The sequence below is a fragment of the Macrotis lagotis genome, chromosome 2 (genome assembly GCF_037893015.1).
Source record: "Macrotis lagotis isolate mMagLag1 chromosome 2, bilby.v1.9.chrom.fasta, whole genome shotgun sequence".
NCBI classification, from domain to species: domain Eukaryota; kingdom Metazoa; phylum Chordata; class Mammalia; order Peramelemorphia; family Peramelidae; genus Macrotis; species Macrotis lagotis.
Window position 1 is genome coordinate 227296076 of NC_133659.1, and position 14235 is coordinate 227310310.

Genomic DNA, 14235 nt, shown 5'->3' on the forward strand with positions numbered 1-14235 from the left:
ATGTAGGTGTATTATATCATCAGGTGATCATGATATGCCTGTCTATAGTTAGATAGGTTTTTCCACAGCAAAAAAAGACTATCTTTTACAGGTGACAAATTCTAAGTTTTTTTTTTTAGCACAGTTAGAACCTGACAGAGCCTAAACTACCTTGATGTACCCTTTGAAGTCACTTCCCTATCATAGTGAAGCATCTGATTATGTTTTTGTGGAGACAAAATAAACTCTAAAAAAATAATTGGTTTTTTTTTAATTGATGTTGCTCTGGGATAAAGGCAAGTTTGTCATAACATCTGATCTAGCATAGAATCAGCTTTATGGGTATGGTTAATGTTTGCTGAAACCTCCAAGGAGTTTTGTCAGAATTTTTTGATATATTTATATTCTAACTTGACTACATGTATCACATTACCCAATCATGCTAATAATTAGTTTCGTTTTCCCCTTGGGGTGAGGAACTAGGGAAAGTGGTGCTGTGATATCAAAGCTCTTCTCAACAAAGCAATGGTAGAGTAAACCACCTTTGGAGAAAATCACAGCCATAGCCTCCTAAGACTTCTTGTTGTCATGCCTACCTATGCTCCAAGTGCGAGTAAAGGCACCGTGTTCCTTTTTGTTTTCTCTTTAGCTCCAAATTCTTGGACAAGGCACTCACCATTATATTTTTTGCCCTGGAAAAATGGATCACCCCCCCAAAAAATCATGTGACCAATAGTGCCCACTGTGCGTTACTCCCAAATAATGTCACTTCTTAAAAATAGACTTAAGTTTTTATGATCTCTGAGAAGAGTGATAATGTGCTCCTTCCAGATGTGGTGCCTCTGAGTCTGCAAGTAGGGACTTATTAGTCATCAACTCCTGCCAGCTATTTGTGTAATTTTTCTCTGCTAGAGTTAATTCACATGAATTATTGCCTTTAGTCAAGCTAATAGTCTTGGAGTTTAGATCCTCCTCCTCCTCCTTGACATTTTTCCTGAGTAGACAATGTCTTCTTATATTTCAAGATATTTTCAAGAAAAGATATTTTCTTTCAAGCCAGGCCTATTCTTTGTAATTTTGAAGCATTCACTTTTGAGAGTTTTTTTTTGTGGTGGTTCTTTCTATTTCTATTTGTATATATTGTTTTCTTGGTTCTGTTTACTTCCCTCTGCATCAGTTCATGAAGATCTTTCCATGCGTCTCTGTATTCATCACATTCTTCATTTCTTATAGCACAGTAATATTCCATTACATTCACATGCAACAATTTGTCTAGGCATTCCTCACTCTATGGACATCTACTTTGTTTCTAATTCTTTGGTATCAAAAGAAAGTGATGATAATGAAGATTTTGGTGTACACGAAGACTTCATTCTTTTTTTCTGTAGGATGTGAAGCAACCCTCCCCTCCATTGTTTCACACCTTCTCTTACCTACATGACTGACAGTATTGGCAAAGATATGGGTTTAGGAAGCTCCTTAGTATACAAAATTTCTTGGTGCACTTGCTCCTCAGTACCAGCAAAATCCATGAATGAGTTTGTTTCTCCCTGTTATGACTGCTGCTGTTTCAGCATCTCTCTCCTTTGGTACTTGCTTCCTTTGTAGGGACCATGTGGCCACACAGGCCTCTCAAGGGTTATATGAAGCCTAGCCTCTTTATCTTTCCTCCCCAAAGTCTACATTATCTCTTAAGTCTATAAAACTGTTTGGCAGTCTTCTAAGAAAGATATGGGGAAATGCTGACCTATGTGACTGATATGAAAGACTGTCATTCATACTCATTCTTGATTCGAATAAGATGATAAATCCCTTACAAATTCAATTTAGTATAAATTATGAGCCCTAAGGTTATTTATTTGAGACCAGTTGAAGTAGGTGTTGCATGCATGGCCACTGGATAGGAGAGTGGATACGTAGCAGACTGGACCACCTGGAGTCAAGACTTGAATTCAAAACTGATCTCAGACACTTAACTGGTTATATAACCTTGGACCAGTCACTTAACCTGTTTACCCATTTCTGCCTCTGTGTAATCCTACCTCTCAGGATTGTTGCAAGGATAAAATTAAATAATATTAGTAAGATGCTTTGAAAACTATAAAGAACTATATACAAATACCCACCACTCTTATTACTATTGTTGTTGCTGCTGTTATTATATTCCTATTATATATATATATATACATATGCATGTATATATATATATTTCTTTCTTCCTTTCCTTGCCTTGAATAAACTAAGTTTTACCTGATTCTGTCTCTTTACTTTATATATAATTGCTATGTTTCTAAAGCATAATAAGGACTGGACTCAAAATATGCCAGGAAAGCTCCACTCCTTTTTCTTCTTAAGTAGCCAGAGTGAATGCAGCTTCCTTGGGAGCAGAAATAGCAAAACTCTCTTGCAAGGGAAATGGCTCTACCTACTTCTTTTCCATCTCCACAATTTGGTTGAATTGTCTTCGTTTTGAATATCCTTCCTCTGCAGTTTGACTTAGGAAAATTTCAGGCAATCCCCTAGGGACATGCATATTTGAGGATAGACTGAGAAATACAGTTCCTCCTAAAATAATTTGAATAATCCTAACACTAAACCTATAGAGAATAAAATGAAGAATATAGTCAGAGTGCTTTCTCAGTCCTTAGACTAGTTAAGAACAGGCTGTTATAGGGGAGGCAGGTCTGGATTGAAGGCTGGGAAGTGAGGACATTATGGGAAGGTTTCAGGCACCCAACTGCAAATAAAGCTCCAAACACCGCAGTGGATATAAAGCATGCAGTTGGTTTGGGGAAAATCTCTTAATTTTCTTCTCTCATTCTCTAATCTCCTGGCTTCCTCCTTCCTTCCTACAAACATCTCCAAGTCTTGCCCATATTTAGAAACTCCTCATTAGACCTGACACTCATTGAAAAATCACCTGAAAATTCTCCTTTTTACAGCCAAACACTTAGAAAATGTTTTATTAATTCCACTTCTCCACCCCTCAATTTACAATCCTTTCCAGTCTGGTATCTGACCTTATACTCTCTCCTCAGATACCAATGTTTCCCTAATTGCCAAATATAATGACTTTTCTCCTCTTTCCTCCTAGACTCCTCTCTTTTCTTTGGGTATTTGGCACACTTGCTGCTCTCTAAGCTCTCCTCCTCTTTGTCCAAACCTTTATTCTGAAATATCTTTTCTCTTTACATATCACATGTCCAACTGTTGTATCTCAAGGTTGTGTGTTGGCTTCTATTTTTTTGCTCTTGCTACATACTCACTTGGTGACCTATCTCATCAACTCCTATGGGTTGAATGATCATCTTTATGTAAATATATTTCAAATCTATTTATGTAATCCCATCTCTCTTCTGGGCTCCAGTCCTTCATCAACTTAATGCCTTATAGACATCTCAAACTCAACACATACAAAGCAGAACTCATTTTTTTCCCCAAAAAACCCCATCCCATTTCTAAATTTCCTTATTTGTTTTTATTATACTATAATCCTTCATAGCCTCAGCATTCTCCTTGACTTCCCTCTTTCTACATAGCCATTCATAATGTGTCTTGCAACCCATCTCATCTAATCTATTCACATGGCCTCCATCCTAGATCAAACCTTCATCACTTCTTTGGGATACTGAAGTAGGCTCCTAATTGGCCACCCTGCCTTATTTCTTTTTTTTCTCCATACCTATTCTGGCACTATGTTACCAGATGCACATTCTTTCTGCTCTTCTTGCATGAATAAGACCTTTCATCTCTATGCTTTTACATTGACTATCCTCTTAGTTTGAAATGCACTTCATTAGTTCCACCTCTTAAAAACTTTCCCCCCGCTTCCAGACTCAAGTCAAGCATCACAGTTAATATGAAACTTTTTCTTATTCCCTCCTAGGCCCTCCTTGGCCCTCACTAAAGTTATTTTTTATTGTATATATATATATATATATATATATATATATATACACATATATACTCTCAATATATTATGTACACAATATCACACCTGTTAGAATATAATTCCTTGGGGGTGGCTAGGTGGCACAGTGGATAAAGCACCGGCCCTGGAGTCAGGAGTACCTGGGTTCAAATCCGGTCTCAGACATTTAATAATTACCTAGCCGTGTGGTCTCGGGCAAGCCACTTAACCCCATTTGCCTTGCAAAATACCTAAAAAAAAAAGAATATAATTCCTTGAAGGTCAGAACAACATATTTGCTGTATTCCCAATGCATAGTGAGAGACATTATATTAATGATCAATTATTGAATTAGGATCAGGATTTTTTCTTGTAGGTTGTTCAGTTTCTGAAGGACGTTGTTGGGTGAGATAGTTTAAATCACCAGAGTACATAATTCTTGATCTTCAGTGGGAGACCCCTTTAAACTAGAGAAACTTAGAATCTAATCTGCATGAAATCTATGTTTTAGTTAGACAGATCTGAGTGATCAAAGTCACATACCCCAGACCCTAATTAGAATGGATGTACCTCATAATATTCATTCTCATTACTTGTTAACCAATCAGAGTCAATTGCCACCTTAAGGAACACCTACTCTTCCAAAGGCATAAAAGGGCTGAATAGATTCCATAAGAGGTTTTTGACATTCCAGAGTGTCACTGATACCTATTGTTAATTATATACTAGAATGATTAATAAAATGATTGATTACCCTAAAACTACGGGTCTCAAACTTTTTGTCACAATAGTAAGTACTGAATAAATGCTTCTTAACTATTTGCATGATGGTTTGGGGGTAATTAAATCCTTACTCTTGAATGAGTCACCAAATGTGTATACAGAGGGCAGGAACACATCAGGGGGAAAATAATTTTACTAAAGAAGACTCTCAGGTGTAGCACTTCATTGAAAACTCTGCAGGGAAAAATTTATAAATTTCCTCATCTAACTAGAAGATAAATGTTATATGTTTTCCCTGTATCTAAAGTGGAAGAATTGAGAGATGGCAGATGCTGGTGAGGATGTGCAGCAGGCTTTGGGAGAGCTGCATGAGTGACCTGGATTTGGTGAAATGAAACCACATAGGGGCAGAGTACTTCTATGCCCAGAGAAACTAAGCATAGGAAATTCTTTGTATCATAACCGAAAATCACCCTGGGAAATAGTCTTTATGAGATGTGATTGAACTCTGGATGACTGCTGATCTGGGCTGGAAAAATGACTTGTGATTTTTTAAAATTTATCTCCTGATTGAGATTTAGTCTAGTTGAGGGAGGGTGGTCTATAGAGGAAGGAACTCACTGTACATCTTGCTACTGTTTGACCATCCTTGACCCTGCCCTTCTTTACTTTTCCATAAAATATTTAGTCCATTACAACCAGCAGGGTCATAAGAGGAAACTGGTGTCAATCTACTATAATTCAGATTCCTAGGTTAAAGCACATGTCCAAAATACTTTGATATTCGCAAAATAACCTGGGTCTTCTGTGCTATGGGCACAGACCCATTAGCTTTAAATTTTACTCTCCTTTAGTTTCCTTGTAAACTAGTTGCTAGCCTATAAACAAAAAACTCTACTAAGGAAGCCAATATTTAAATTTGTGGTTTCTCTAGATCAAAGGAATAATTTTTTATTGTAGATATCTTCTATTTTTAAATTACTTGGTTTACTCTTCCCTAATGATGGCTAGCCTTAGAATATATATAAAGCAAAGTTTTACAAATTAAGTAGAATTGTAAATAAATGAGGAGAATGCATTATTTTGAAAAAAGTCTATGACTCATTTTATTAGTTTTATAAAATTTCAATTGATAATTTTATAAATCCAGGTTTTCCTACATCAGATTTACTTAAAAAGTTCTCTGGTTCCTTTGAAAGTGGGATATGCCTATATTATATTAACTCCATATGTTTTGCTTCTGATCTGAAGTAAATCTGGTCTTTTTGCTCTTTGCTGCTCAGTTAGTTTCCATGTTTTGGGCAAGTTAATCTAGTAGAGATTTGGGAATAAGCATAAAAGTCAAATGTATAAAGCAGGTGAGTTTGAGGTTGTTTGAATATGCTGGGGGTCTGTGTATCTGAATGTCTTTGATTAACATTTTACTGCATTATAAATACCATAGCTTTTAAATTGTATAGTGCATTTATATTATTTGTAATAATTATCATCATCATCATTCCTCCATTAAATATCACAGATATTTAAGAGTTTTAGGATCATAGATTATAGCTATGGGGCAGCTAGGAGGCACAGTAACTAGAGTGTCAGGCCTAGAGACTTCTATGCCTGAGTTCAAATCTAGCTTCAGAAACTTAATAGCTGTGTGACTCTGGGTTAGTCCCTTAATCCTATTTGTTTTAGTTCCTTACCTGTAAAATGAACTGGAGAAGGAAATGTCAAACCACTCCAGTATCTTTGCCAAGAAAACCCCAAATAGCTTCATAAAGAACTGAAATGAAAAAAAAAAAAGCAACACTGAAAAATTACCAACAATGAGATTATAGCTAGAAGGGACATTTGACTAGTTCATCTCGTCAAAATCCCCTCATTTTACAAAGTAGAAAACTGAGATCCAAATGGATTAATAGGCTTCCCCAAGGTCACACAGGTAAAGAATTGGTAGAGTCTATATTTCAACCATAGTCCTGACTCCAAATCTAGAGGAAATTTCTTTTACTGGGTTCCATGCTGCCTCCCTCAATCATATGTAAATGTTCAATAATAAAAATGGTTCCAAAGATGTATTAAGACAAAACATTTCTTGGAATTCAATTCCTGATTGAATGAAAGTTAATTTCAAGTATTTAGATTGGTACTAAGTAATAATGTATAAAAACTTTCCAAAAATAATTTTTTTAATTGTGAGGTTGGATTTTAGAGATGGTTCTAAAATACCTTTGTTTTGCAGATAAAGACCACTATTCTAAAAGTAGAATTTCCACTCGTCAAGGCAGAATTAGAAGCAATTGATGTGGAGTTAAAGAATGCTGAAACAACATTATTTTGGAATAGTGAAGGTATTAAGGCAATGCCTTAACATTTAATGGAATCTGTCATTCACCAAAGGCCACTTCTACTATCTCTCCTAAAGAGACCTTTGATCTTTATTTTCTAGCAAAAAATAAAAACAAAAAATAATAGCCTTGCTTTCAGAAAAGTTGCAGTAGGTGGAGTTTATGGTGAAGGTGAAAGGTAATCCCTGGGAGAGCATCAGGACAGGTTGTAGAGCCAGTGTTGGACCAGTTTCAGAGGACTATGAGGCATAGGAAGAGTACAAGGGAAAGAATCAAGTTCTTTACTCACTCACACCCTAGGACAGAGGCCCAATGACCAGTACCTATGGACGTTTATTATTCTTATTCTTCTTATTAGTAGTAGTATTCTATTCTCTCTGTTTTTTTCTAGTAATAGAATCACCTACAATTTTCTTTGGGGATTGTTAGTGGTGTTGGCTTAAGAAAATTATAAAATTACTATACACTAATCCAGTTGAAAAAACTGTTTAAAGTTACATAAAGGAATAGGGACTTTCTTTTTGGTTGTTGTATGTCCTTTATTCTTGAAGAGGACCTTCTGGTCTTAGCATTTTGTTTTTTGTATCCTGATAGGTCATCACTCATTTAGAAACGCTGAGAGTTGATCAACATTGTCCTCTGCTATTCTCTGTATAGACACTGAATGTTACTGACTTTCCCATGATTCATTCATATGTTGGGAGTTGCCTTTTCATTAACCAAGGTGGATTTTACTGATACATCTGTACATTGTCATTATTTCCTCTCTTAAATGGATGTATGCTTATATATACCTTGAAGAGTTTTAGCCTTTGTTTTGTGAGCTTCATTTGTACTATGCCCTAAATAGTGTTTTGTAACATTCTTATCCTTTTGAAAGACCAAAAAAAGTTTTAGCTTGCCAAACTAGGTGACCCAGTGCTTAGAGCTATGGACCCAGAGTCAGGAAGACTCCAGTCAAATCTGGCCTGAGATACCAACTGTATGGCCCTGGGCAAGTCACTTACTTCTATTTGCCTCATCTGTATCATGGGGATAAAAAAAATGAGCTGCTTTTGAGAAGACAAAGTAGGCTATCTGTTACTTCAGTGCTGAACTAGATTTTAATGACTGAATGGGCATTCCCCCAGACAAAGATCTGGGAAAGATCTCAGCCTAAAAAGGCCAAGACCTCCCTTGTATCCAGGTCCTGTTCTGACCTTTGTCTTGCTACTGGACCCAAATAACCTTGGAGGAGAGAGTGAGGTTGGCGACTTTGCACAGTCCTTCAATACAACTCACTTGCAAACCAAAGGCATAACCCTCCTTTAAGAAAGAACCAAGTACAATGTTTATATGGTGCCTGGCATAAGCAAATCCTATGTAAACATGAGCTATGAATTATTATCATACTGAGTCACAGAATATTGGATCTGGAAAGAGTTTAAGACACTTGTCCAATCTATGAACTGCTCCCCATCCATGATGTCATAGCTAGTGCCATCTCTGAAATGCACTGCCTTGTCTTTAGAATCCAAGACATCCCTGAGGTTTCAGGTCATGTATTATCAACTGCATGAGGTCTTTCCTGATCCCCTGAAATTGAGATTTATTTACTTATCCATTCAGGGGTATATTCCCTTCCTCTCCCTCTCCCCTTCAACCTAATGTAAGTGCCTTGAGGTATTTATGTAATGCCTCTACCCAAAGACACCTAATGAGGCTTCCCTGTGACACTATGTAAGCTGAAGGAGACTGCCTGGGGAGGGAAGTGTTCATTTTTGTCGAACTTAATTAATTGAATTGAATTGAATCCCCTCATTTTATCAAACAATCAACAAGTATTTGTTGAATATATCTTATATGCTAGGCACTGCGCTAGGCCCCCAAAGTACAAAGACAAAAAATGTCTTCATATAATTTTACAGTCTAATGGGGCCAATACATACACAAATATATATCATATCACATAATATGTATCTTATATGTATGTAGACACATACATATAAAAAGACAGCGAGGGGATGCAGTGTATAGGGTACTGGCCTTGGAGTAAAGTGAATGGGAGTTCGAATCCAGCATCAGACACTTGACACTTACTAGCTGGGCAAATCACTAAGTCTTTTTACCTTGCTTGCATCCAGGACCATCTCCAGCCATCCTGATTCATTTCTGGTCACTGGACCCAGATTACATTGGAGGAGAAAGTGGGCTGGTGACTTAGCACAGCTCCCCCTCACTTATATCTAATTCATATGACTGTCATGGCATCATTTCCCTGATGTTGTGGTTGTCTTCAAAAATGAAGGAAAAACATTTGTAGTAGTAGTAGTAGTAGTAGTAGTAGTAGTACATATATGTTTATCTATAAATGGATAAAATATCTTACTTGTTACATGTTTATGAAATATATTTATATTTATAAAATACATTTAATATATTATTTAATATATGATATACATTAGTATTTTGTAGCATATTATATATAATTTATCCATGGTCAATATATAACCCCTTATATATTAATATAAAATACATTTTATATTAAATGTATTTTATTATATGGTATATTTAGCATTATATCATAACTACATGGTAGAATTTAACATTAAATATTGTATATTAACATATAAAATTATGTAGATATATCTAGATACACAATCTTTGGGTGTATGTATGTATGCATTGCATGCATGTATGGTCTCAAATGAGCCATATTTAGTCCTAGGAGAGCCCGGTTCCAATAAGGAGGAGTAAGGTTTTTTCCCCTCTCATACTCTCTAAATCATTCTTCTCATTCTGGAAGTCTTGAAAAATCTTTTAAACAGAACACCTAGCTATCTAAGATTTCCCTTAAATGGGATTAACAGAGTCCCTTCTAGAAAGTTATAGTACACAAAATAGATATGGGTATAGGTCAGGTTTTTTTTTTTATACCACTACAAAAGACTCAAAAAACGTGCATTAACAAAACCTAATATGTTCTTCTGAGAGTTGGAGATGCCTATGCTGAGCAGATGTTTTCTGCAGCTTTCTGTCAAGTAGAAGGTAATATGCCTCCTCAAGTTCTGTACATTTCTTAAGTCTTTCAAAATTGAGACATCTACTTCTCAAGTTCACCATTTGGTGACATGGTTTCAGAGAAGGAAACATAAAATATAAAAGGCAATCAGGGTCTGGAGGTCCCTTCTCTGACTCTTCTAGTTAATCACCTATTCTTGAAGGTTAAGGAGATAAATACCTCCACTGATAGTCCACGGGATTAGCAGAATTCCATGTCATATATTCAAAAGAAAGGGAACTTTTCTCCAGTACTGATAGCTTCTTGGGGTGGAGGGTGGCTTTCATCTTGGACATAGTTCCCAATCAAAGGGTCAGACTGGGAGTGGGTCCTTCAGCAAAGGCCTCACACTCCAACAAAATATGTGACACATTTTGCCATATCCTCAATTTGGGGGATTATTCTATGAATAATTTAACTTTATTTTTTAGGTGTGTTTGAATATATTCAAGAGATGAGAGAAGTTCTACATGACTTAGAGACCAGGATCCAGAAAACAAAGCAAAATGTGGAAGGGATTGTTCAGATAATGAATGTGAGTCAGTTACAAGGTGCAGAAGGGTAGGAATGGAGGGCCAAGGAAAAGGCTGAGGAAAAATATTGCTAGAATACAATAGTTCATTTACCATAATGGGAACTTTATAATTAAAGAGCATAAGAAGGATCCCCACACAAAAATGCAAGGGAATACACTGACTAAATACTATTTACTACTCTCAGTCAATATAATTGTGAAACTGGGTTTATTATGGACAGAAAAGATTATCTAATGGGTCTTCTCCAAAGGCAGATGTCTTATCAGTGGATTGCTAAACTGTTCTAACCTTTTCATTTCAGGATTGGTCAGCCAACCCTATGTTTGAAAGAAAGGATAGCAAGAAAGAAACCCTTTTAGACTTGGATGGAAGAGTGAACAACCTCAACAAACGCTACACAGCAGTCAGAGAAGCTGGAGTGAAAATTCAGGCCATGGTTGAAGTAAGGAAGCTAAAAAAATTCTTGGAAGCACACTTATTTCCACATGGGAGAGGGAAAAGTCAATATAGCCATAGTGATATCATAGGACCAAAGATTTAGAGTGATGGGAGATTTGAGGCTCTCTAGTCCAACTCCCCACTTTTTACAAGAGGGAAATGGGAGAGAGAATGAACTGATGATCTTAGATCACATAAAAATTAAGAGAAAAAGAGAATTTCAACTCAGCTCCTCTGAATCTAAAACCAGTACTATCTCTGAATGATCTGTCATTCAAGTCACTTAGTAATTTTTTAAAAAATTAACATTATATAAATATCTTAGATCTTATATAAACTGGAAGGGAGGTTAGATGCTGTCTAATCCAATCCCTCCATTTTACAGATGAGAAAACTGAGGCCTAGGGAGGTTAAATAACTTGTCCAAAGTCATGTGGGTTATAAGCATCAGAGGCAGAACTTGAATCCAAATTTTCAAGCAAATCAATAGAGTACTAGGTCTGTAATCAGGAAGACTCCCCTTTGTGACTTCAATTCTAGTTTTAGATAATTACTAGCTAAGTGACCCAGGACAAGTCACTTAACCCTATTTGTATCAGTTTTCCTCATCCATAAAATGAGTTGAAGGAAATAGAAACCACTACTGGGACTTAGCACAGCACCTAACTTGCCAAGAAAAATCCCAAATAGGGTCACAAAAAGTCAGACTCAACTGAAAAATGACTCAAGGACACATCTCAATTCACAGACCATAAATATTGCCTCAATCTTGAACTTTATTTCAAATCACTCAGTAAACTTTTTTTTTTAAGTCAAGTTATCATGAATATCCAGTTAGCATGTTTTCAAGTCTTAAAAATAGTCAACATCCTCATTGGGCCACTGAAGCTATCCCTGTTCATTGTTCTGATGGCAGAACATCTTAATACAGAGTTGAAAAATTTTGTAATAAGTTGACATAGGTAGTACATTCTAATGTGGTCTCTAAGTCTTGTTCTATTGGCATGCAGAAAGAGAGGGCACCATATAAATGTAATGGAAAGAACAATGAATCTGGAGGTAGAAAAAATGCTTTCAAATGCTGGCTCTACTGCTACATATGCGGCCTAGAGTCAACCATTGTAAGGCCTCTCCTCAAAGTGGGACACTCCCAAACAACTGCAATAGTAATAATAAATAACTCATATTTACATAAAGTGGAAAGCATTTTTTTTTTTAGTTTTTGCAAGGCAATGGGGTTAAGTGACTTGCCCAAGGCCACACAACTAAGTAATTATTAAGTGTCTGAGACTGGATTTGAACTCAAGTACTACTGACTCCAGGGCTGGTGCTCTAACCACTGTGCCACCTAGCCGCCCCAAGTGGAAAGCATTTTACCAGAATTATGTCATTATCTCACAACAACCATGTGAGATAAGTGGTATTGTTAATTATTTTCAATCCTGTTTTAGAGATGAGGAAACCAAGATTCAGAAAAGGTAAGTAACTTGATCATGGTCACACAACTGCTAGTTATATGGAGCAGAATTTTTCATAGTTTTTTCCAACTCCAAAGGTAACACATTATCATGATGTCACCCTAGAAAATATAAGGACAATTAGCTCAACACTGAGCAAATCACTTTGTCTCTCTGAGCTTGATTCCTCTTCTAAGTTTATATATTTTTATTACTGTGATTTGGGCAAACATCAATACACATGACCCTTTCCCATATGCAAAGAATATTTTTCAAAAGATTATACAAGACCTGTAAATCTTTTACAAAAGAATTTAAAAAATATATATTAAAAGATATTAAATTTAATATAGTAATTGCAATGTTATCTTACTTATCTACTCCCTTTTCTTCTGTGTATTTTAAAAATGTTTCATTTATACCTCTCTCTCTCTCATTATTATTATAATCTTCTATTTCCCATTACTCTCTCACCCCCAAAACCCTCCTTTGTAACAAAAAGTATAGCTGAAATAAATCTACACACTGGCTAGGACTAAAAATAAATAACTCATTCTTTCCTTCTACACTATCACCTCTCTAGCAAGAGATGGGAAGCATGATTATTCTCTCCTCTAGTACTGATTGCATTAATATTAAAATAGTTTACAGCTATTTTCCTTTATAATATTGTAACCACTGTACAAATTGTTCCTACCTACCAGGTTTTTCTGAATCTGTCCTTTTTGTCATTTCTCACAGTATAATGATATCCCATTACATTCAGAAAACTCCCCAGTTAATGGGCACCCACTTTGGTTTTGGCTCTCTGCTACAACAGAGAGTGTTTCTATTAAAAAAAAAAAGTTAATAGATCCCCCCCTTTCTTTGAGGCTGTATAATGGGTCAACACCTGTTCAGGTAACCCCCCCCTTTCTTTGAGGCTGTATAATGGGTCAACACCTGTTCAGGTAAGTGATTCTTTTTTGGTTATAGTTCTAAATTGCTCTCCAAAATAGTTGGATCAGTTCACAACTCCACCAATAATTCATTGGTGGCCCTGTTTCCCTGCAGCCTCTCCAGCAATTTGTCATTTTTTTTTATCATGTTGGTTAAGCTGACAAGTGTGAATTGAAATCTCAGAGTTTTTTTAAGTCGTGTTTTTTTAAATAATTAGTGATTTGGAGTCTTTTACATGATTACATGCTTGTATTTGGAATCAATTCCCTATAATCTTGGGCATCAGATAAATTTGCTGCCAAGACTTTTTTCCATTTAAGTGATTTCTTTCTAATTCTAACTGCATTGATTTTGTTTGAACAAAACCCAATTTCCCCATTTGTAAAAAATAGAAGTTGAATCTCTAAAGTTCTATAGCCATGCTGAGCAATCAAAGGTTTTTGGGACTTTTTTATGGCTCTCTGTGTAGAAGTCATGCCACATGAACAGAGGTAGTATTTCTAACATAATGATGAGAGGGTGTGGGGTTTTCCACCATTGTTGTATAAAACAAAAAAAAATTCCTGTAATTCCCAAAACATTCTTGTGATATTTCTTAGAATTCTGAGTCCTGAAGCAGAGAAAACTTCCACACCACCTAAAAAAATGTTTTTTTTTCCCTTCAGAAATCTTCCTATCTTGAACAGTGCAGGTGTTAGCCCCAGAAGGCCTTTCCTAAAATGTTAGCTAGAATGGCTATTCATTCACCAAGTTCCATTGCATATTGTCATGGATTCATGAGGGGAGTAACTCAAGACATAGAAAATTTCATGGAGGATTAGAGCTGGCAGGGGTAAATCTAGAACATGGGTCACAACAAGAGAGAACATACTGAAGA

At 36.1% G+C, this 14235-nt stretch overlaps 1 protein-coding gene across 1 annotated transcript in view; it reads left to right on the forward strand.

Moving 5' to 3' along the window:
- DNAH17 (dynein axonemal heavy chain 17) overlaps window positions 1–14235 on the forward strand; it is a 167789-nt gene that overhangs the window by 36078 nt on the left and 117476 nt on the right. The window contains exons 15-17 of the mRNA XM_074225035.1: window positions 6843–6951; window positions 10420–10523; window positions 10826–10966. Coding sequence (XP_074081136.1) covers window positions 6843–6951; window positions 10420–10523; window positions 10826–10966 — 354 coding nt within the window. The remainder of the gene's footprint in view (window positions 1–6842; window positions 6952–10419; window positions 10524–10825; window positions 10967–14235) is intronic.